Source organism: Perognathus longimembris, chromosome 24 (assembly GCF_023159225.1).
Source record: "Perognathus longimembris pacificus isolate PPM17 chromosome 24, ASM2315922v1, whole genome shotgun sequence".
NCBI lineage: Eukaryota > Metazoa > Chordata > Mammalia > Rodentia > Heteromyidae > Perognathus > Perognathus longimembris.
This window is the reverse complement of record NC_063184.1, coordinates 24,852,833-24,877,153: the sequence shown is the minus strand read 5'-3', so window position 1 is coordinate 24,877,153 and position 24,321 is coordinate 24,852,833. Positions and strand designations below refer to the sequence as shown.

The window sequence follows — 24,321 nt, the reverse complement described above, 5'->3', positions numbered from 1 at the left end:
AGCAAAACAACAGCCAAGTGATCTTATGAAGACACATTAGTAAGAATCTACTTCTTTCCTCTTCCACTTAAAGGCCATAAGCCCCATGATTTGGCCCTCCACCCCTGGCTGCTGATTTAAGTTCCACCACACACTCCTCATCTTGCTTTCCCACATCAAGCATGCTGCCCCTACAGGACTGACCTTGGTTCAGGGACACAGCACTCTCTCTGAATGACTTGCTCCCCCAACTAGAGTAGTAGTTCTCACTACTCTAGACCTTCTTCTAAGACTTCTTCGCTGCCTGACATTTTACTAATTAATTTATCCATGCAGCCGGGGGGTTGGGGGGAGGGGAGTGTTGATCGCTGCTGTCTCCCCAATGTCTAGCACCTGTGAGTGTCAATAAATACCAGTTCTTATTCTTCAACATCTCTAGATGAAGATTATAATGTCTTTTAAAAAATAAAATATTCAAGACCAGAAGAGTAGCTCCCATGGTAGAGCACTTGCCTAGCAAGCCTGAGGTGCTAAATTCAAACCCAAGTACCAACAGAAAAGACAAAGATGTTCACACTCCAATTTTTAAAATTGGAGCTGTAAATATACACACTTTAAAATGTAATAAAGCCCAGCTCAAATACATGATTTCCATGTAGAATTTTTTCCATCAGTTTTGTAATTACTAGAGCCATGATATGAACTTTGAGAAATTATGAAGCTGATATTCTGTGACATACTAATCAGGTTTCAAGGTAAAGATGTGCTGTAAACACTCAAAATGGAAGGAAAACGTTTAGCATGATCAGTCCACGGCTATTTTAGAAGTCTAGGCTCGGGCTGGGGATATAGCCTAGTGGCAAGAGTGCCTGCCTCGGATACACGAGGCCCTAGGTTCGATTCCCCAGCACCACATATACAGAAAACGGCCAGAAGCGGCGCTGTGGCTCAAGTGGCAGAGTGCTAGCCTTGAGCGGGAAGAAGCCAGGGACAGTGCTCAGGCCCTGAGTCCAAGGCCCAGGACTGGCCAAAAAAAAAAAAAAAAAGAAGTCTAGGCTACTGGCAGAATTATACTGTGTCAGTAAAATTTTATTTTGCTCATCCTGAAAGTTTATTCATCCTGAATTTCTTGTAAACCTAAACTATGACTTGCTGTTTTGACACGCGTGTACAATAATGACAGCATCAATGGTCATTTTCAATACTGCACATACACAAGCTATACTTTCTCCGAGTCTACTCAGCAAGCTGTAGGGACAGCAGGTACTAGGTCCCATCCCGCTGTGATCCACTCCAGTCCTCACTTTTTGCAATCCTCTGCTGTCAGTCAGTGAAGTGCTTTAGAAAGGCAAGATTATATACAGCATTGTAAGCTCTTAGGACCTCAGCTTCAGTGAAAGCTGCCTGAGTGTGAGAAATATCAAGCCTCCTCTCTCCCCTGGGTAGAGTGCTCTCAGCACTGCCTCCTAGCCTAACCATGCTGTACCGCAACCATGCTGATGAATGCAAGTCTAGCTCAGTCTCCTCTCCCGCATCGCAGTCTTGAGAACAGCTGTCACTCCTCAGGGCACCACAAAGCCTCATCCTGAACAGCCTGCCCAATCATGGCGCCGCTTTCTCCCTCTCACCCCTCATTCACTCCATCTTCCTGCTCCTAGAACATGCCACGCTCATGAAAAAGCAGAGCTCCTTAAAAATCTGTTCTGACGCCCCTTCATGGTTTGAACATCAACTGAGATGGGGCCTCCCCAGAGACGCCTTCCTCCATCGGCACAACCAAGGTGGACCCAACCACTGTCCAGCCTGCTAACTTACTCCTTTTAGTTTTATTGCTTCACCCCCCTACTTACTCCTTTTAGTTTTATTGCTTCACCCCCCTACCACCACAGCTTGGTATTTTCGTGTCTATGTAGCTACTGCCTGTCCTTTCTCTCTAAGTTCTCTGAGCTTAAGTGACTGTTTCCATTATTAATGTCTTTCCAGCGTGAAGCATAGGCCCACAGTAAATACCAACAGCTTTCTTTTCATTGAGTAAGGAAGCCAGGTAGCAGAGATACTGAGAGAATGTATCACTCCGAGCGTCTAATGCTCAGCTAAAGGGAACGGAATGGATGTCTTGAAATACTGTTCCTCATGTGGAGTGCTTTTTGTGCAGCATTATCATCCTTTCCCCTTCCCCGAGTACTGGGGTTTTAACTCTGGGCCTCCCACTTGCAAAGCATTCTACTGCTTACGCCATGCCTGCAGCCCTTTTGCTGGGGTCATTCTTGTACTTTTGTGCCTGAAGTTTAGTCCCCTATTTATTCTTCCTAGAGAGCTAGGGTTACAGCTACACAGCCTCACACTCAGCTTTTTTTTTGTTTGTTTGTTTAGATGACATCTCACACCAACTTTTTTTGTCCAGGCTGCCTTCCCAATCTCGCCTCTCAAGTCGCTAGGATTACAGGTATGAGCCACCATCGCCCAGTACGATGCATAACTCGTGTAATGGTTCTGGTTGGGCATGGAGATAAATCATCTGTAACCCTAGCATTCAAAAGGCTGCCATCTTGTTTAAGATCACTAGAGTGGAACTGGACTCATGAACATACTGGAAATCAATCTTTGCTATATGACTTTAATAATGAATGCCCAACATATAGGCAGCACCAGATTGCATATGTATTTGGTTGTTGACAATACTTTAGATAGGAAGTTGACACTCTTCTCTGTATTTTGCTTGAGAACAGCCATAAAATGCTCTTGGCGCTACTAATGAGACTATGCAATAGGGACTCTGTTGCAAATCTAAGCAGAGTCAGTAGCAGGCAAGAAGACAAACCCTCTGTTGACCTCTGTTTCACATTAAAATGACCGGAATTTGACACCAAAATGACAGCTGGCTAAAGCAGCTTGAGATTTCAAAGTGCCTAAGTGCAAGTAAATATTATGACTGAGCTTCTAAGTGTGTTGGAAGACATTTTAAGAAAGGTCCTGAGTTTAACAGTTGGCTACATTCCGCCTTTTGGATTGAAAGGATACATCACACAAATTTTATCTTCTGAATTTAGAAGAAAGAATAATTAAGATCATGTAGTTTACACTCAACAGAAACAAGGTAGGAGGTTAACACTGAATGCAAATTGCAACTGTAGACACTTTCCTAGGAGGTCACCCCAAATGACCCATATTGCTCCAGATGAACCTCAGGTAGCAATAGCACAGTATAGGCAAAATGGATGTTTTCTTCCTCTTTTTCTACTAGGGCAAGCTAGAAAAGGTGGGGCTTGCAGGGGTCAAAGGTTCACCATGCCCAACTCACTCCTGTACTGGGGTTCAACTACTTTCTCACCTTGATCCTTTAAAAGTATCTCAATTTTATTTTTGAAAGCTCATTTATATTACTTTTCTTTTATATCAAGACATTATCTTTTGAGTCTTTGGTGTAGTTTTCCATGGCCAAGAAAGATTTGGGCTGGCTGAGCAGAAAGAATGAGAAGCTAGCATGATAAACAAAAGTCACAAGGACATAATTTGTTATTCGAAGGACTAGATTAAAATTATCAGCATCACAGAGTTCAAGTAGAAGCTTTCCCATGCGGCTTGGAATGCTTCTTGAAGGCATTAGCATCAATTAGGGAAGAAATAATTCGGAAAGGGAGAGGTTGACTAGGGCCACGCAGGCAAGCACTGAGTTCAGATCTTGGGGTAGAAGTTGCACAGCAGACAAACGATTCCTCTCCAGCAGGCAAAGGGTACAGGCAAATGGAGCAAGGTGAAAGGTTTTATTCCTATGTTTGCTTTCTCATTTTTAAGTAACTTTAAAAAATTATCATTAAAAAGTTCTACAAAGAGGTTCCAATTCAACCTGTCAATTTTGTTGTACAAGCCAGGCGCCAAGGAAGCACACCTGAGATCCTAGTTACTTAGAAGGCTTGAGATCTAAGGATTAGTTTGAAGCCCAAACAGAAAAGTCTGTAAGACTCTTATCTCCAATTAACCACCAAAAAGCTGGGAGTGGAGAAATGGCTCAAGTAGTAGCGTGCTAGAGATCATAGACCTGGACCACTGAGCCCATCCACAAACTGAATATTTTAATGGGAAGAATAGATGACACAAATATTATGTGATTCACTAAGTGTGATGAAAATTGTTTACCCTCTTGGGTTTTAAGTTTTCTCAGTTATAATCATAATTTGTCCCCTCAGAGATTTCATTAGTGAATTGTTCCTCTCCTTAGTAGTTCCTGCCTACGAACTGTGGACACTTCGTGGTTTTCAAAAATCCTTCCTAATTTAGCAAATTCATATTGTAAAAAGAAAATGGTCTTATATATTTTTCTTCACGGCAGCTGGAGGGCATCCAAAACAAGGAGTTTTCTGACAATAAACATAAAGCCAATCTTCTGTAGCGAGTTCCCTTTTGCTTTGCTGGACAGGGAGGTAGCAGGGTAGTTCTAGGAGGTACGAAAGTCCCGCCCCCTGGTAGGTCATCTGAAGCTCACAGAAGCTTTCAATACTCCTTGAATTATAAGCTTGCCTTATCAGAGAGTCACCTGGGCTGATCCTGTGTGAATTGAGGGTAAAGTCCTTAGGAGGTAAATGCTGAGTGAATCATTTGTTTTAAGCCTCAAGTTTACAATGGAGAAACTTGTGATTCATCCTCTCACTTGGTAGCAGAATTGGAGGAAGGTGGTTATCTCCTCCAGGTGAGTACTTGCACTGGACAGTTCTGTTCATAGAGTGAAATAATTTCTTGTGACTCCGTACAGCTTTCTAGCTGCTTTGTGTTCTGTTGTGTTTGAGATGAGATAAGATAATGTGCTTAGATTTCTGGAATCCAGTATGGATTGGTGTCAGGTGTTCATGAACCCTAAGTCATAACGCATAGACAGATTAGAGAGTTTTCTGGCCTGCTGAGTAAGTGATCTTTTGAGGCAGCCTTGTACAAAGGTTCCAGCCCCACCTCTATTCCAAAGCTGCCCTTGAAAAGATCTTCATTAACATTTTTTAAAAAATGACAATGGTTCATTGGGACTATCATGAACCATGAGCTTGGATCGGGTCACCATGAACTTGCCTGGGTCATGAGCATAATTTGGCATGGTCTGTCACTTCCACTTAAATCCTTTCTTAACTTAGTTTCCAAGGCCCTACCTGTGTATAGATTCCTACAACCTGGTTGTCCTTGTTCCTCCCTCTCCTCTACTGGTCTTCCTTTTCCTTCCTGACTTCTATAAATTATAGCATCTGGAGTTGTGGCCCTGAAGTCTCTCTTTGCTCACAGTGTTTGTCTTTATGTGACTTTGTCCTGGGCAGACTTGTAAGAGCTGAGATATTCTTCTTACAACAAAGATTTGGGGCCACCCATTTAGTACTTTGAGTATGTAACTATTCTGCACATATATTTAAGTCATTGTGATGTACTTACTATGATATAGAAATGTAAGAAACATAACAGTAATAATAGGTATTTCACTATGTCAGTGGCCACAGACATAGTATGCTAAGTTGTGTGACATAAAAATGTACAAATACAGACAGACAAAGGTTTGTCTTATAGCTCACACACTACAAGGCTCTTAATAAGGTTCCAAACAAAGCAAAATTCAATCTTCTCTTGTTGCATCCATGACTTTTTTTTTGGGGGGGGGGGAGGTTTGGTGGGTTGTGGGGCTTGAATTCAGGTGATGTCCCTGGGCTTTTTGCTCCAGCTAGCACTCTACCACTTTGAGCCACAGCACACTTCCAGTTTTCTGGTAGTTAGTTGTAGATAAGAATCTCATAGACTTTCCTGCCCAGGCTGGCTTCAAACCACGATCCTTAGATCTCAGCCTCCTCAGTAGCTAGGATTATAGGTGTGAGCCACTGGCATGTGGTGAAATTTTTGATATATAATAAAACTTCACGAAAGTACTTGACATTTCCCTCTGACACAGAGGTACATTATACTCTTAATTATAAATAGGTTTGTCATTTACATGAGTATTCTACTAACTCTCTGAAGTCATGGAGGACTCAGGACACCTCCTTTCTGACGGAGAGCATCCCTTACATTTCAGGCCATCAGGACACAACACTTGGTTTATCTAAACTGGTATCAACACCTCCCCAACTCCCGTTACTATTATAAGCAAAATAGTCATCTATCACTTACACTCAGGTGTGGTGTTGGTCCTATTGAGACCCTTTGATCTATTTAGCAGCAAAATAACAAGGTCCTATAAGGCATTTTCCACTTTACTGAATATGTATATTCTCTAAAGTAACTCATGTTCTAAGCATTTGTACCAACTTAACTCTATACCTATTTTATGTAAAATATACCATTTTGTCACATACATGTAGCTCTTGCCTCTCTAACATTACACTTGTCCTAGTTTATAGCCCTTTTAAACCACATAGTTATGTTAGAAAACATGTATGTAGATCCTAAATCTGTATGTACCTCTCTTCAAGATAAGGGCAGCTCCTACCATGTGAGTTCAGCCGGAACAGCCCACCTGCTAGCATGAATGCAGGTGTGGTCTCTTCTGCCATTTTTCCAAGGGTCACTACAGTCCAACAAGTATCTAACTGATCCTAAATCCTCTCATTAATTCAAGAACATCTATCTCCATCTCCTACCAACCCTTTCAAATTCTGAAGGGGTGTTCAAAGTCATCTAGGTATTCAAGTTTTCCACTAACAAGTCTTGAAATTTGAGTCACTGGCTGCACAGAGTGCGGTCCATTACTATTGATGGAAGTGAGAATGAGCTAACATTTGCACTTTCGATTGTAGCGGGAAAACAATTATTGCTAGCATAATGGCAAAATTCTCTACAACCCAGGGGTCACCTTGACATGAGTTCATTCTCACTGCGGTGGTTGATTTCAGCTGCAATGAGGGACTCTGCCCTGAGTTTCAGGTCAGCTCCACCTTCGGAGCAAAGGAAGGACAGAGGCCAGTCACTGTCTGCTCTTTTCCAGGCAGCTCTCGAGAATTACAAAAGCCTGAGCCTCCCACTCAAGCATGATGAAAGCTGCTGCTGCTGCTATCAAGCCTGCTAAGTCTCCAGAGGCTCATCACATGGCTTAAGCCCCAAAGCAGTAAGGCATATTGCGCTCCGAGAATGACATAGAAGGGACTGAATACTTGCTGAACAGTATACAGTATCCCTTCCAACTCAACCCAGCAACTGTTGTTATATATATATATATATTAGAACATAGCCTGTGATTGATTAATGCAATGTTTTTGACCAAAAATGTTTGGATTGTGACTTTGGTCATAATTCAACCTGATGACCAAAAACACAGCAAAGTGATCAAAAACCAAAACCAAGAATTAATGGATTAGAGAGAGAGAGAGAGACAGAGACAGAGACAGAGACAGAGACAGAGACAGAGACACACAGAGAGAGATGACAGAGACAGAAAGAGAATGGAAAACTGGAGCTGTAGCCCTTTGTTATGAGTCTTATCTCCAATTAACCATCAAAAAGCCATAAATGGAGGAAGCACAAATAAGCTTAAACCCTGTATATTAAAATCACAGTGGATCGTTTAATCAATCACTTTTGCCTTCATAAACCATAAGCAAGGAAACCCTGGCAGACGTTTTAAGTGAGTGGGGTAGGATGGACGGAGAGTAAGCACCCCATTTGTGAAGATGGAACCCCTTGGAGACAAAAATAAACCTGGCATAATATGCAGAATTAGTGTCAATATGTATTGCTTGTCTGTTCTGCACATAGCTTTAGTTTTCTTAACATTTGCATTGGTCATGAAGATGAAAAGTTAATTGCAAGGGCCAGTCTTGAAAATATCAATTAAGAAGCCAGTAGTTAGCTGGGCACTAGTAGCTCACACCTATAATCCTAGCTAGTTACTCAGGAGGTTGAGATCAGAGGATCATATTTTGAAGCCAGCTGGGGCAGAAAAGTCTCCTAGAGACTCTTATCTCCAATTAACCTCTCCTAAACAGGAAATGGAGCTCAAAGTGGTAGAACTCTAGCCTTGAGCAAAGAGCTCAGGGACAGCTCCCAGGCCCTGAGTTCAAGCCTCATGACAGATAAAAACAAAAAGCCTGTAGTTTAAACATTTACTGGAAGTTTATATGTTGTATGTCCTAACTATAGCAGGTATTAGAATACACACACAATGAAGAAAAAGACATAGTCCTGCCCTTACATAATTATAGAAGCAAATACAGCTAAAGAAATTATCTCCCAAGACATGCTATCATACATTACCTGTCACTGTGTGAGTTGACAGCACTGTGGTATTTGAGCCAGGTTCACCATACCTGCTAAGTGAAGATACAGAGAGCTTCATTATAATCACCTGGCCTTTGGGAGAACTGGACTCCTCCACCTGCCTGAATTCTTGGAAGTCAGGGACAGGCAGCTGGAAATGCTTTTCTAGGGATTGTGGGCTCCCCAGGAAGCCACCAATCTCCAATCTCCAATCTCCAAAACACAATAACTCTTTGATTTCGAGGCAGCCCCTGGGCTACAATAAAGTATTGCTTCAGCTTAGTTTTCACCTGACCAGCAGGTAGAGTTCATTATCATGTTTTCCTCTTTATCAGCAAGCAAATACTGAAACTCAGAGGAGCAAACAACCCAGCTTTTTCGCTGGGGGTAGAAGAGCAAAGAAAGCCCCACTCTTCATGTGATTTTGCTAAGTTGCAAAACACAACTTCTAAGTTGGGAGTGAAGAAATGATCGGTTGCTTCTAAAATCATTAGTTCCCATTTCCCCCAGTGTGTTTTATTTTTAAAATTATCTTTTTTGTGGTTGTCCACATTAGAAGACTCAAATCCTTCACAAAGATTTCACATTTATACAGAAGACAATGTCTTCACCAAATTCATCCAGATAGATGATGGACCTACAAATTATGTTCACTTTCTCTACCTGATATATTCTAATAGAAGCAGTTATGGATTCTTTCTTCTGGTAAATCTTTGGCAGATATAAAGTTGACATCGAAAATATGTACAACACTTTGGCAGGAAATGCTGATGTGGTTTGTTTGAGGTCTGGGCATGCTAAGAACTTGGGTGTGGCATGCGTGAGCAAGCTAGATTTTAGCCCATGAAAGGTACTGACTAAACCCCGATTCAGAGAGAAAAATGATGATCTTACACTTCCACTTAGCCAAAGCAAATATAAAGATTATCATTGCATAAATTAAGGACAGACCATGAGAAACCAATATTTCAGAGTGGATTTAGGGAGACAGACTTTCAGGGAACCAAACAATCTTATCCTAGCCTGGGAGACTTAACATTTAAAATGAAGGTGGGGGGCTGGGAATATGGCCTAGCGGCAAGAGCTCTTGCCTCATATACATGAAGCCCTGGGTTCGATTCCTCAGCACCACATATATAGAAAACATCCAGAAGTGGTGCTTTGACTCAAGTGGTAGAGTGCTAGCCTTGAGCAAAAAGAAGCCAGGAACAGTGCTCAGGCCCTGAGTCCAAGTACCAGGACTGGCAAAATAAATAAATAAATAAAATAAAGGTGGGAAGGATACCAAAAGGAAATCCTTGAGGTCGAAAATGGCAACAGAAAGAGGGAAGAGTTTTGACAGTCAACTACAGGAAGCTAAAATAAATCCACAGGTCTAGTCTGACATGTCCTGTTCTTTTTGTGTTTGGATCAGATTCCAACATTTTCTATATCTTATATGTTTAGCGCTGTGAAATGTTGCCTAGAAATTCATTGACTGTGCAGTTTTTGTTATTGTTGTTTTGGCTGTCATTACTTCCTCTGCAACATCTACATGCTTTTAGTCACGAACTCTTTCCTCATTTATGCAAGAGGTTTGCCTTCTCTCTAGAGTTTCTCAAATACCTGAAGAGTCATCATTCCTACCCTCTGCCTTTCAGCTGATTTGAATTTCACTTCCAGTGTTACCACTTACATTCATTCTGGTGCACTTTTACCTTTCTTGGCCAGTGCTGTCATCCACTTTTATCAGATGTCATGAGGACTTATCATTGAGAAACAAGGAGGTAACACAGCCACAGGTTTTGGTGTGTGTGTATGAACTGAATAATAATTATGCAATTATACCCAGTTAATATGCTATGATGTAACTCAAAAACTGCTTTTGCTCAAAAGTACTGGCTCCTTACCTAAGCCTACAAATTAAGGGAAAGCAAGATAGGAGCTTGACCTCCCTGCCTCCGTTCGGCGAGCCATTCTTTCCTGCAGTCACTTTGGAATCCAAGACAGACAGGAATGATGGATCAACTTCCCGTGACCCCAAACTAGACCTCCCTCTGCCAGGCTGCATTGACTTTCTGATTGTAACAAAAGGCACCTTTGACTAATCCTGAAATAATGACCGGACCACACCTGACTACACCTCTCACACACCTCAGACTGGGGCTGTTTAATAATTTATGCTCACAGCTCTCCCCTGCCCCCAATATTTTATTTCTATTCAAACCCAAAGCACAAGTCACTATAGGGAAGATGGGTTCAGGTGCTCATTTTGCCTCTCTACCTGTGGTATGCCCATGCTGCATAATGTCTCGTTTCTCTGACCTTCACTACTTCCCACAAAATCATCACAAAGAGAAAAAATTCTGCAATGTTTTGTTCCCCGTATGTTAGCATATCCTGTAAATCTTTCCTAGCAACTATGCCAGGCCGCTCATTTAGAATGGCATAGATGTCTCAACTAGCATTTTACCAGTTTTCCTTCTAGGTTTTGCATAAATATTGAAATGCTTTTTCTTGAAAAACTAAACACATATTTATGCTTTGTATGTGTTAAGTATTCTTAGGAATCTGAAGAAATGTATATTCTAATGTATTGAAGGAAAAATTCCTACCAAAATAAAATTATCTCATTTTGCCCAACTAAACTTCAGCATGTAATTTTAATATTAGAAAATATATATTCCATATGACCATTTTATGTATTTGTGGGAGGGGTAGCATCTGTTTCTTCTCAGCTAGCTTGCTAGCTGAGCACCAGTGGTTCATGTCTGTAATCCTAACTATAAAGGAGGGTGAGTTGTGAGGACCTCTTTGAAGCTAGCCAGGGCAGTCCTTAAACTCTCATCTCCATTTAATCACCAAAAAGCAAAAAAGTGGAGCCCTAACTTCAGCAAACAAGTTGAGTGAAAAAGCCAAAGTGCTCAGGCCCTGAGTTCAAATCCTAGGATAGGCAGACAGACACACACATACACAACATACCCATCCCAAGTGAAGCTGTAGCCTTTAATCTTTCTAAACGAACAGGCAGGAGTGAGGCCCTGCTAACAAGGTGCTAACTAATGAGAAAGGAAACAGGAAACTTTCCTCCCAGGAGCTAATTAATTCCTATGGGGCCTAACCCTCTCAGCAGCACTGTTAGGAGGCTCCATGAAAAGGTGTATCTGCTCTTTCTCCTCTGCCTCCAGAAGGAATTTCACATTGAAAAGCCCTTAGAGGTGGCAGAGTTAGGACACTGCTTGTGTCCAGAGAACTTGACCTGAATATATGTTCATGAATTGAAAACAGTCCAAAAGGAAAACAAACGTTAAGGTTGCTATTTATGATCGGAATGATTTCCCTAAAAAAGACCTAACAACAACAAAAATCTTAGGGTAGAGGCGGCTAAAGAGGAACTAGGAATGTTGAAGCTTTTCTTTCCTTTTGTTTTCTAAATAGCCTGAGAAGACCTAACAACTTGCTGGCATATATTTAAGTCATTTGCACATCAAATTTTCAGCCACACAATATCTGACTTTCAGAAAACCTTAGGAAGCAGATTATTTGCAAAGTAAGGCTGCAATGATGGTTGATCAAGAAAGGAAAGAATGGCAAACAGTTCAGACAACAAGCATTTATTGAATGTTACATCCTGGCATAATTCTGGACAAAAGAAGTCTAGGAGATTTCAGGAATGAGATAATGAAGATGTTTTACTGCTTCCCTCCAGTTTCAAAAAGCCAAATTTCTGGCAGATGGAGAAGGGGAGGAGGACTTATAATGCACCGGGAAAATGTGTTTAATAGCTGAATGCTGAAGCTTAAAAGTCCAGACTTAAAGCCCACACTGTTGGCTCATGTCTGTAATCCTAGCTACTAAGGAGGCTGAGATGTGAGGATCTCAGTTTGAAACCAGGCTAGGCAGGCGAGCCCACAAAACTCTTATTTCCAATTAACCACCAAAAAGCCAGAAGTGGAGCTGTGGCTCAAGTGGAAGAATGGTAATAAAACCTTGAACAACAACAACAAAAATACTTAGGCCCTAAGTTCAAGCTCCAGAACTGGCAGCAAAAATAATAAATTGGGTTTTCTCAGAGGTACAAACAGCAACCCCTGCTTTTTTTCTTTTCTTGTGCCAATACTGGGGACTTGATCTCTGGGCCCTGAGCTCTCTCTCGTCTTGAGCTCTTTTTTGCTCGAGACTGATGTTCCTTCCATCATTTGTGTCACACACCACCACCTCCAAAAACAGTCATTTTGAAGACAGCATGGCCCTTACCCATTCACATTCGTGTCCAAGGGAGCAGAGCACCAGCGATCTTCAACAACCAATATGGGTTTGTGACTGTAACCTTAACTCTCGTCTAGGGAAACTCTCCCTGACAAGGTAGCCAAAAATCTGACCTCATCAGGAGCTGGGAATCTTGAAATTAAATCAGCAGAGAGAGCCCTGGCAGCCTCTCCCTGAGGTCAGGGTGGGAGAAGCTATTGAGGAGACGTATTTTGGATATATTTTTGCCCAGGAAAAGTTTCTCTACGGAGCCAGAGCGGGAGACTATTGCCCGTGCTTTTGCCTCCTGCAAGTTCCCCAAGCCAAGGACAGCTGTAGGTGTTATAAGCTGCTGAGTGATGGGCTTGAGTTAGAAACCCCTAATTAACAAGTCCCCTTCCATCTCCCGATCCATTCTGCCCAGCGCACGCACGAAAGCCCCCAGGATACGCGCTTTCTCAGAACTGGACCAGAAGGACATGGTACAGGGCGTGGAGTCTGACTTCAGGTGGGGTCAGACATTTACGTTTTCCCCATAGTCAGCTGGATTTTTAAGTAGGAGCAGGCGGTGTCACGCATAGTGAGTCTCGAGGAGCTAACAAGTGGCTGGCTAGCTTCAACACCAGCTCCGCGGTTTTCTCGATATGGGGGGGCGGGCAGGGAGGGCCCGCTGGACCCCACTTCCCTCCGTTGGGCCTCGTTTGTGGATCTAGACGGTGTGATGAACAGAAGCTGAGCATTGGGGAAGTGATGGCCGCCCATGGCAGACAGGGGTTGAGAGCAAAAGGCCTGGCCTGGGAGATGAAGTGAGAAGCGGGCCTCCTGGGTGCCTGGGCTGCAGGGATTCCTACACCCCGCAGGTTATGATGAAGGTCACGTCCTCGGTGCTCCCTCCGCAGGCGAGGAACACTCCGAGCCTCCACCTGCGCGGAGGAGGAAGGCTCGCGGTGCGCACAGCCCGGCCACCGGGGGGGGGGGGGCGGGGGGCTCCGGGCAGCTCCTCTGAGTCCCCACGCAGTACACAGCTGCGCGTTTACGAGGGAGTCTGCAGCCCTGGGTCGGGGCGCCGTGACCCCGACAGGATGGAACCATCCTGGCAGACGTTGCGGGCCGCGGGTTTTTTTTTTCATCCTGCCAGTTGGGAAGGCGCGTGCTCAACCGCCACGGCGGCTGTGGAGCGCGGGGAGGCGCTTCGGGATTCCGATCCCGCCCTCCCCACCGGCACTGGAGGCGGGGGGAGGATGCACCTCTGACGTGACTCCCACCCATTCCCCCCCGCCCACGGGGACCCTGGCAACAGCGGGGTTCCTGGGCATTTAAAGAGGCAAGGGGTCGGTTTGGGCGAGGCTCTCCGGGCTTTCCCAGCACGCGCGCACTTGGCGGGGTGTACCGCAAAGGCTGTCGTGAGCCGGGGTCCCCAGGTTACCTCCCCTGTTTGGAAGGCAGCGATCCTCCCCACCCCCTAAAACCTTGACCCCGCGGACTTGGCGCCTAAAGAGATCCCGGAGTTTCTGGGCGGCGTCCCCAATCCCGACAGGTGCGAAACCTTCCCCTCCGCCACGCATTCTACCTCTGCTTCCCCCCGCACCTGCCGCTCAGCCCGCGCGCTCGGGTGATGGGTGGAAGGTGGGGAACGGGACCACGAGTCGGGATCTCGGCGAACTCCCGCCCTCCCTCGACCTCCCGGGCCTCGGCGCCCAATCAGCGCGTGCCGGGGCGGTGCCGGCGCTCGCCCCGCCCCTTCCCCGGCTATAAATGCTGGCGGCTCCGCGCCTCGCGCGCGCTCTGCACCGCCTCGCGCCCCGCCTCGCCCCGCCTCCCAGGTGCGCCCCTGTCGTCTACACCTCGGGGCGCGCGCCCTACCACCACTAAGTTTCCCCATCCTCCCGCGTCCCCGGTGCGTCCCGGCCTCGGGAGCAGCCACCCCGCACAGCGGCTGGCCCGCCGATGAGCCCGGGCGCGCGGCCCACAGGTGAGCCCAGGTGAGCCGCCGTGCCGCCGCGGCGCCGGGGGTCCAGCCAGCTCCGGTGAGAGCGGCAGCCCCACTCCCCCCCGGCCCCACACACACACCTCGCTCCCCCCCGGCAGGATGAAGAACCCCATGCTGGAGGCGGCGTCCCTCCTGCTGGAGAAGCTGCTCCTCATCTCCAACTTCAGGCTCTTCAGTGCGGGCGCCCTCGGGGAAGACCAAGGCCGGCGCCGGGTCTATGAGATCAGCTCCTTCCTCCGCGGCGACGTGCTGGAGGTGCCCCGGACCCACTTCACCCACTACGGCATCTACCTGGGTGACAACCGTGTCGCCCACCTCATTCCTGACATCCTGCTGGCCCTGACCAAGGACGAGGGGCGCACCCGACGGGTGGTCTCCAACAAGCGACTCATCCTGGGCGTCATCGGCAAGGTGGCCAGCGTCCGCGTGGACACGGTGGAGGACTTCGCCTACGGAGCCGACATCTTCGTCAACCACCTGGACGAATCCCTCGAGAAGAAGGCGCTGCGAAACGAGGAGGTGGCCCTCAGGGCCGAGGCGCAGCTGGGCCAGACCCCCTACAGCCTGCTCTGGAACAACTGCGAGCACTTTGTGACCCACTGCAGATACGGCGCCCCGATCAGCCCCCAGTCGGACAAGGTAAACCCCGAGATGCGCCAGGGCGGTGGGCTGGGTGGGGAAGCCCCCTTGCCATCCCGCCTCAGCCATCCCTGGGAGCTTCCGGGACACCGCCTCTCCTCCCCACCATCCCTAAGAGCTCTAGATCAGGTAAGGTCATTTCTGGTTTCTCAGACAGGCCAGGGTAAGAAATGCCTCCCGGGATATGCACAGAGAAAGAAATGCACAGAGAAAGGGCGTGGCCATACTGGATGTGTCTAATGATTCCAGAGCCTGCCCAGTGGTCAGAATCTCCACGCGCAGCGTGGTTCAAATGACAAAGGGCAGGTGACTAAGGAAGGGAGTCATAGGCACTGTGCCCCGTGTCCTGCAACTTTCCCCCTAGAATTGCAGTCGGAAGAAAGATGGCCAGTGTTTATAACATTAGAAACTCACCCTATAGTCAAAGTATAAAGTGTGTGATTTTTCTCTTCTCTCCAAGCTGCAGAGAGTGCATTCCCTTTGCTTAATAGAAGCTGTCAAAATTCCTGGTAGATGTTTAATTCCCGGGTCTGAAGACTGGTCTTTTCCTTAGTGTGGAGAAATCTTTAACTGTCGGCTGATTTCCACCGCCATTTAGCATCCATTACCCTGTTGGTCCCAAGGTCATGACTGACGTGATTACTCATAATTCCCCAGAGATAAAAACAATTGATTTCCAAGTCCCAGCCCTCAAATGTGGGAAGATAATTATTATGGATACTTTGAAATCCAAAGAGAGGGGGCATGGGTCAATTACCCTGTGTGAAACTTAACTTTTTTTAAGATAACATTTTAAGCCTGAAACTTCATTTGTGGTAAGTAGAAAGCTTTCTTGGCCTTAACTGTAGTTGTTTAAGGTGCAGTGTTAATATTCATCCATGAAAACCTGGGCAATCAAACAATGAGCTTTAGTGTTCCTTTTCGTGTCTAGGGTTTGTTTGGGTTTTTTCACCCAAAAGAATCTAAGTCCATATAACCATGCTCTGCTCCACATCTTAGTTGTCGTTTGCAGTACTGGGTCTTGCATTGCTAGCTGGTACTCTACTGCTTGAGCCATGCCTCCAGCCCAGGTTTTTGCTGGTTGAAATAGGGTCTTAATTTTCTTTCCCAGTCTGGCCTTGAACCAAAATCCTCCACCCTCAGCCACCCAAGTAGCTAGGATTATAGGCCTGAGCCTCTGATATCCTGCTTACTTTGTAGATTCCAGCTGCTCTGCATTTTAATTTTTCGACTCATATGGGAAAAAACCTTCATTTGAAAAGTTTCCATTAAAAAAAACCTCAATTTCAAAGCCTGGGACTCTTAAGCTTATCTAGATAATATAGAGAGCCCAAACAGATTCAATCTATGAATTCTTTTCCAAGCAAAGTAAAAATACAGTTAGAACACTGACCAAAATAATTCAAGAATCCAGTCCAGGCCTGTTTAGAAATTAGCTTCCCCACATTTACAAACACTAGCTCCAAAAGTGTACAGCAGGAAAGATGTCAGATTCACTTAAGGACCATGCAAATCATTTTTCTGAGAAAAAAGTCTTTCTGGTTGATTATAAGAAATTACCCTTTCATGAAACACAGGTAATTCCACAGGAAAGCATTACAAGTTTTTCAAACATCATACAACCATTAGCCTGCAGAAAAACTTAGTTTGGAATAGTTGTTTCTCTTGGGAAACTTTTGTCAGTGAAATGTTTTAATTACTGCTGCTGCATAGTACTTCTTGTGAAATGGAGTTTTTGTCTTCATTTTGAATGGTTTAACAATTTGGCCCCAGACTAGATTTCCTCAAGGGGAAAAAGAGTTCTCATCCCAAATTTTCTAATTGTAAAAATTGCCCTAAAAGGAGTAGGTCAGTGGTATTGAAGGATTTCTACTCTTTGAAACCATCAAAAAGTTTATGATTTTAGGGTCAAATCATATTCACAGTTATTAACATCTTAACACGACCATGGCAAAGGCTCTTAAACTCTGGTTGTAAAAGCTCTCAAGAATGCTTTGCTTGAGGAAAACACTGTAATTAGCTTGAAATTGCAATGAGCCTTAAGAGCTTTTTCCTTCTTTGTAATTTCTTGTTAATTTACAAGTTTATAAATGATAAAAAAAAATTTAGGACTTTTTGTGTTGCTGGTGACCCTCAGTATTTTGCAAATTGTTAACCCTTTCGGTGAGGATTCATTATGCCTTTTCTGTGATTCTCCCTGCCCCCACCTCCTTACCCTACCCCCCACTTTGCTAATACTGCTTTTGTATTGCCAAAATGAATGCAATGTCACTTTATTTTCAGGGAATTCAGTGTTCACAAAGTTGACCCTCCCAGCTTCTTGACGCCTTCTCTAAATCTCAATACAGTCAAGCATCTCCAGAAATGTTTCCTGGACTGATGCTTTAGTGATCAGGACACAGACATTAAAAGTAGATAAACCTAAAGGAAATCTTTGGGAGGTAAATGAGTTGACCACAGTTCTGTTTGTTTGAATTACAGCACTATTGGGAAAAAAGAAAGAAAGAAAGATAAGCACAACCCTATCAAGACAACTTACAGTAGGATATCAGTGACTCCTACCTGTAATCCTAGCTACCCAGGAGGCTGAGATCCAGCCCTGGAAGGAAACTCCATAGCCTAGAGCAAAAAAGAAGCTCCGGAACAGCACCCAGGTCCTAAGTTCAAGCGCAGAGCCAGCAAAAAAACAAAACAAAAACAAAAACGTATTCACTTACCTAAATAGATAATTGGTGGAAAATTTCATATATTTAGGCAGAGAATGGGGTATGACAATACTGTGACATTTGCCTCTATCTTTCCCATTTTGAGGCTTTTAAGGAAATGACTAAAATTTAGGGTAATGAATTTACCTATAGGCTAATTTTAACTCAAGATAACTCTTAATTTTCAAGTATGCTCTTAGGTAGCTTTAACGTTTAAAGCTGAGTAATTCTTACGTAGTTACATTCCATAGTTTTCCATAAAATTCTGCATTTGCTAAAACAACTTCTGCCTGCTTAATCTGGTTACCTAAAGCATCATTTCAGGTTCTGTGGGACATAGAATGACCAATGTGGACAGCATACATCTTGCATGAGTTCATAAATCACAAGAAACTTGGATTATGTATGTTTCTTATATATGTGTTTCTTTTTTTAGGTTTAGCCACCTTTCCTAATACTTTTCATTTGTGTGTTACAGTTTTGTGAGTACGTGAAGATCATTATTCGTTCCCAGAGAAGCTTCCTGGTTTCAGCTCTCTTGGGACTGGCGTCCGTGATGTGCATGGGTCTAGCGTCATACACCATTCTTCCAGCCGTTTTTATCCCATTCATCCTGTGGATGGCTGGTTAGCTTCATACCCCCATGGAGGTGTGGAAATGCGTTCTTATTTATAGAGCACAAATCACTAGACGCCTGTTGGGGGAAAAAAATGTGGCCCAAAACACTGTGTTCTGGATACAAATGTGATTAAGAATCACACAAACTGCTTACTGTGTAAGCCCGAGCACAATGGCTTTCTGAATCTTCTCAGGAAGTTCTACTGCAAAGCACATTCAAACCTTGGAAAGGTGTCATGCGGTGGAATTCAGCAAGATGAGAAAACTGGACCCATGTGGATGGCCCTAGAAGATTATGTGCGTGATTTTTTTTTTTTTGTCCTGTAATCATTTTTCTGTGAAGCCTGAATTGGAAGAGTTGGAGATTGAGCAACTGAGATCACTAACTTTATTCTGTTTTTTCCTGTTCATTCAAAGATTTAATAGAAACTGAAAGACTATTTCTCATTCAAATGAAACTACACTTGTGATTAGCTAAAAAGAAACAAAACCCTCACATTCCTGGGTTTTTTTTTCCTCAGTATTACATGTAATCCTAAAAAAGTCTAGGATTTTTTATGATTTGAATTCAGTATAGGCAAAATTAAGGTTTGATGCAAAAACAACTGACCAGAAAGTATAGAAATCTGTAATCCCTGCAGAAAACACAGATATGAATGATATCATTGGCTTTACTTATAAGGAAGCCTGGCATTGTTCCTTTTGCCTTTTATGTGTACCTGTGGCTACTTTAAAATACCCTGGGACCTAACAACTAGAGAGGTAAGATAAAAACAAATTAACCCATTTTCTGTGTCCTTGAATTCTGTAGATTTATGCCCTTGAACCATTGATCTTTCAAAGCATTTGCTCATGTCCTGAATAACTTTAACCCCTTAGATTTGTTTTCTGGTCAGTTTTCTGCACTTCATTTCTAAGTATAGTTTGTGAGTTGAGCAGTACATAAACCCCAGAGGAAATGTCCATTTTGGCACTCTCAGGCATTGAAGCTGATTTCACTGAGGCCATTAAAATACCAGAGTTGAGATGTAGCAGTGTTAAAGCAAGCCTACTTTTGCAAGATCACTAAATTCTAAAATTAGAGCTAGACTTATATTTCAAGTACTATTGGGGCCTAGTGGTACATACCTATAATCTCAGTACTAGGGAGGCTGAAGGGATGTGAGTTCAAGGCCATCCTTGTTATACGCACACACACACACACACGTTTCATTAATTATCAAGAATTACAAGAGAATCATAAAACAATGAATCACGATTGGTATAGAGGTTTTAATTAGTCACTAATACATCTGGAACAAATGAAAGGGTAGATTTTATTTTACCTGAAGTTTTTCCCATGAATTTTCCTACAACTTCAGCTAGAGTGTAATAATTAAACTTCATTTTTAACTATTTAAATGTTTAATTACTTAAATGTTTTATATAGCCAAAAATACAAGTGTCCTATAGACTCATTTTAACCACTAAAAATTACTTATGTATCTATGCATGAAAGCAACCACTATGAGAACCATTATGTTACAAGATTTTTACTCCTTACTGATGTAGTTTTTTAAATAAATCAGTATCTTAAACATATAATGCCCTTGTAAATAACTAACGCTTTTTAGTCTTTTTGCAGATTTTAGTAAGCCCACCATTTGAAATTAAATCTGTATTTAAACACATGATCCCTCATTAAATGCCAAGGAAATTCTTAGGGTGAACATAATTCTTAGAATGAACATAATTAGTCCTGACTCATTTCATGTCATTAAAGCAAGAGTCAATTCGTGCAGAATACCAATGGCTCAGGCCTGTAATGCGAGCTACTCAAGAGACTGAAACCTGAAGATCATGGTTTGATTTTGTTGTCTTCTGTTTGATTAGTTGCTTAACAATGCAGAAAGTAAAGCACACTTTATAGATTGTGACTATGGAAGGAACTCTGAGCCAGTAATTTGTCTGCTCATTTGAAATAGTTCATCTGTTTCTGTAGACTTCATCAGTTGAGGTTCATTATTATAATCCAAGTCCCACAAGTTTCTACTGTAGCTTGTGAAAGGATATCCAGGTAGTACCTGATGATGTGTCTTATTGCTTATTTTCTTCTTTGCTGTAGATGAAGGCCAAAATACTAGTGGGGAATGGGGTGCTAAGATGAGATCATCTAAGTATCAGGTACTTACTAGTCAGGGGTTAAGAATGAAGAGATAAAAGAGGCGTGGTCCACTTCCTTAAAGTGTAGGGCCTAATACACAAGACTTTCAAATGGTTGACCTCTGAATAGAACTAATTAGAGATTCAGAAAGAAAAGTGGCTGGCTTAAGCTGGTAAGGCCAGTTCAATAATGTTTTCCAGGGGACAGACTTGGGGAAGGATGTTGTTACACATGGTGAACCGTACAGCAAATGCATGGAAACTGCCATCACTCCTGTCAGTCACCATGAGGTCCTCTATGGTGACAGGAAGCATAACACTGCAAAGGATGTTCAAGAAAATGCAAGTGATTCAAAGGCCAGAGGAGAGCAAGTGGGGGTAACTGGAGATGTCTGAAAAAGAAAGACTCAGGTGCTATGAGTCTTATATAGATCCCAGTAGTCTGGACTCTGTGAATGAGCAACAAAACTTTGGGTTCCAGAAAGATAACTCCAACAGTATGGTCGGAGGACGGGACAAAGAATGGGAGATTTAGTCAAGATTCTCAGATAAAGGTCAGTACTGGTGAGTATAGAAAGCAAATGTGTGAAGAAGGACCAACAGACTTTGTATGTGTGTGCTGGTCCTGGGGCTTGAACTCAGGGCCTGAGCACTGTCCTTGAGCTGCTTTTGCTCAAGGCTAGTGCTTTACCACTTGAGCCACAGCTCCACTTATGGATTTTTCTGAGTAATTTATTGGAGATAAGAGCCTCTCTCGTGGACTTTCTTGCCCAAGCTAACTTTGAATGGCAATTTTCAGCTAACAGCATCCTGAGTAGGATTGCAGGTGTGAGCCACCAGTGCCCAGCTAAAGTAACTCTTGGTGGGGTATTAGGGAAGAGTCATGCACCCTACTTTCCTGCAAAATAAATTCCTTTACTGACTATGTTCATGTATGTATAAGCTACCTAGACAATTCAATAATTCATTATTTAAGTTTTTTCAGAATATATATCTCTTCTTATTCTGACATTCTATTTCATTTTGTTAACAACAAAGATCAGAAAAGGTTTTCAAGAAATATCAAGCTATGGCAATGGTAAAAGTCTTTTTAGTATAGAAGAGAAGCTTATGGGAAATGGTGACCAATGTGTTTTCAAATCCTTGAGCTCTCAGCTTTTCTGCCTGTTTGGTGTTCTACCACTTGAGCCACACCTTCAGTTCTGGCCAATCTGTTAGAACTTCTATGATGTATCTAGAGAGTTTTACCCAGCCTTGTGCTGTCAGGGCTAACTTTGTATCTGAGGTGCATGAATTTTGAATAAAATCAATTCTTCACATTGTTCTCTGTTGTCTTTGAATTTGAAGTGCATAAAAGCCATACTTTTTGGAGCATGGTAGCCTGAGGAATATTGTCTGTCCGTGCTTCCTTTATTATTTATGAAGTAGTTCTACATGTTCGAAAGTAAACTTGCTGTGGATCTTTCAGACTGATATGCCTGTGTTATATACCTCATGAAGCCTTCCTTGAGTATGTAGGAATCTTTCAATAAACAAAAATCCCTTCTCCATTCTACAAGGTAAAGCAGCAACAACGAGTCAGAGTGATGCTGTGGATTCTATACCTAGACTGTAATGCTACCAAGGCAGCCGGCAGTGTACTCCAGCCATAGGTAGCTTGGGAATGGGGTCTGAGTTCAGAACCTTTAAACCCCAGCTGTATTTGCATATGCAGAATAGAGGGGTTGAAGTGCCTCAGAGCCAGGTTCAGAACTTAGCTTCAGATTTCTTTCCTCTGTACCAACCAAAGGGCTCCCCCAGATCTCCCACAAATTGGACCAGCTCTCTCCCAAAGGAAGTATTCATTTATTTCATTCACTGCTAAGTGTTCTAAGTAGGGCCACATAAGGGTGAACCTGTTAGAATTTTAGTCCAGTAGTTTCTCTGTGTAATGACACAGAATGGCATGCAAATAGATTCTAAAAATATGAATAAGCTTGTACAAGTACCAAGAGCAGAGACCTTTACTTGTCCACTGAAGACAGTGGGGGAGAGGAACATGAAAGGCTATTGTTACACTGAGTACTGCCTAAGTTACTAAGCAGAACTTCTACTATGTCTTATCTGGTTTATATTTGAGGACAGGGAGCCTGTAGATCAGAAGTTTCCCTTCAGGTGGTCCAGCCAAAACAGGTTGGATCGTCATATGATTAGTTAGAACTCTCATATAGGGCTAACTGGCTCTTTCCAGTCTCCACAAAGGCATCTGAGTTTGCCACCAGAAGAACTGCTGAGGAACCAGGCTGATGCTCAGTGGCTAGCACTTATCACTCAAGGTAGACTGCACACCCAGATCCCACCTACCCTCAGGAAGGGTGTACAGGCCATTTACTCCTGTCCTGCAGTGGGGGAATGGCTATTGGTTTATTTGTCTCAGACTAGGGTTCCCCCACTGGTTTTCCTTTTGCAGTTACTTGAAGCTTTTAAAATCCTTTTGGGGTGGGGAGACTGATTGGATGTCAGGTGGCTGCCAGAGTAACTTGTAGACAAAGTCTAACTTCATTACTATCCAATTTGCATATTAGCTGGTACCCTCTCCCCCAGCACCAGGACCATTGCCAGTTACCCTAGTAATGGCAAGTCAAAAGACTGGAGAGGCAGTGCCCAAATTCAGGGGAAATCTCTGCTTGCCTGTTCCCATCAAAGACTCGACTACCCCCCTCCATATTTTTAGCCTATACCTCCACTTCGTTACTTTTACTTTATATCTGTTCCCTCTGGGCCAGCTAGGGTTGAGAAGTTTGACATTTTGGCCAGTTTATCTCTCATTTTTACTGTTCTTGTTTAAGTACTAAAGTCTCTTTCACTGTTCAATTGGTGTTCCATTTTGCAATGATTCAGAGGAAGTGAAAAAGGAAAACGAACATTTGGAGAACAAAAAAATGGTAACAATATGTATGCTGATGATAAAAAGACTTCCTTTTTCTGGGCCATCCCCAGCTCACAATGCAGTAAATACCAAGTCATGGGAGAACCCTTCTTACTGCGGGGTCACAGGACACTGGTCAGTAAGAACCATGGCTTGTGAGAAAGGGGCCTGTCAGGATACTAGGAACTTATCCTTCCTGTGGGGAGGAACAACTCGTGATCCAATGATGCTGGGTAGGTAGAAAGCATTTTCCAAACTTAAAGTGCATCCACTAAGTCTCAGGAAGAATGTGCAAGCTTATGAGACACATGGAAAATAGGGGAGGAACTAGGTTGTGGAGAAATGTAAGTATTTAGAGAGAGGGCTTATTTAAGGATATTTGCAGAAGCAGGGAGGATAGGACTCTTTGTCCCACTGTTCTGGTCAAACTGCTCTGTAGCGTCCTCCTACAGATTCTACATTTTTCTGTGGCCATTTCATCCCACAGAGCCTAGAACTGCTTCTACTCTGGCTTCCTACATGTTAACAGATAGTCAGAACTGTCATATGACTCAGAATGTGGTGTTTTACTTCAAATGCTGCATTATATACACTGCCCCTCATTTCTTTCCAAGATCATACCGCTGTATTTAGCCAGTGGTCAGCAGGTATGCAGAGGGAACATGGTTATTTGTATAGTCATTACTTGTGCACTTAAAAGTTCAGTATGGTGTAAAAGTTCTTAAAGTCTTCAGAATTCAAGGGAAATGGCAAAATGAGGTTACCTCTGTCCCTGTAATGTGAAACATAAGCAGACAAACTGATGGCTGGCTTTACTGTAATTAATGTATGGTCATGGGCCGAATGTTTATGTACTCCTACCACATGTTCAATACCTAATGGCCATGGGATTTTGA

General features: G+C 43.4%; 1 protein-coding gene across 1 annotated transcript; it reads left to right on the top strand.

Moving 5' to 3' along the window:
• The first annotated feature begins 14,512 nt into the window (after positions 1–14,512).
• Lrat (lecithin retinol acyltransferase) lies at positions 14,513–18,388 on the top strand. Its single transcript, XM_048333698.1, has 2 exons — positions 14,513–15,052; positions 18,236–18,388. Exons 1-2 carry the CDS (start codon positions 14,513–14,515, stop codon positions 18,386–18,388), a joined length of 693 nt encoding a protein of 230 aa, XP_048189655.1.
• Positions 18,389–24,321: the final 5,933 nt, after the last annotated feature.

Bases quoted from the DNA above. Each gene is read 5' to 3' on its own strand.
- Lrat (XM_048333698.1), top strand. From the start codon at position 14,513: ATGAAGAACCCCATGCTGGAGGCGGCGTCCCTCCTGCTGGAGAAGCTG. The intron at 15,053-18,235 runs GTAAACCCCGAG...TGTGTGTTACAG, and splicing joins TCAGCCCCCAGTCGGACAAG to TTTTGTGAGTACGTGAAGAT.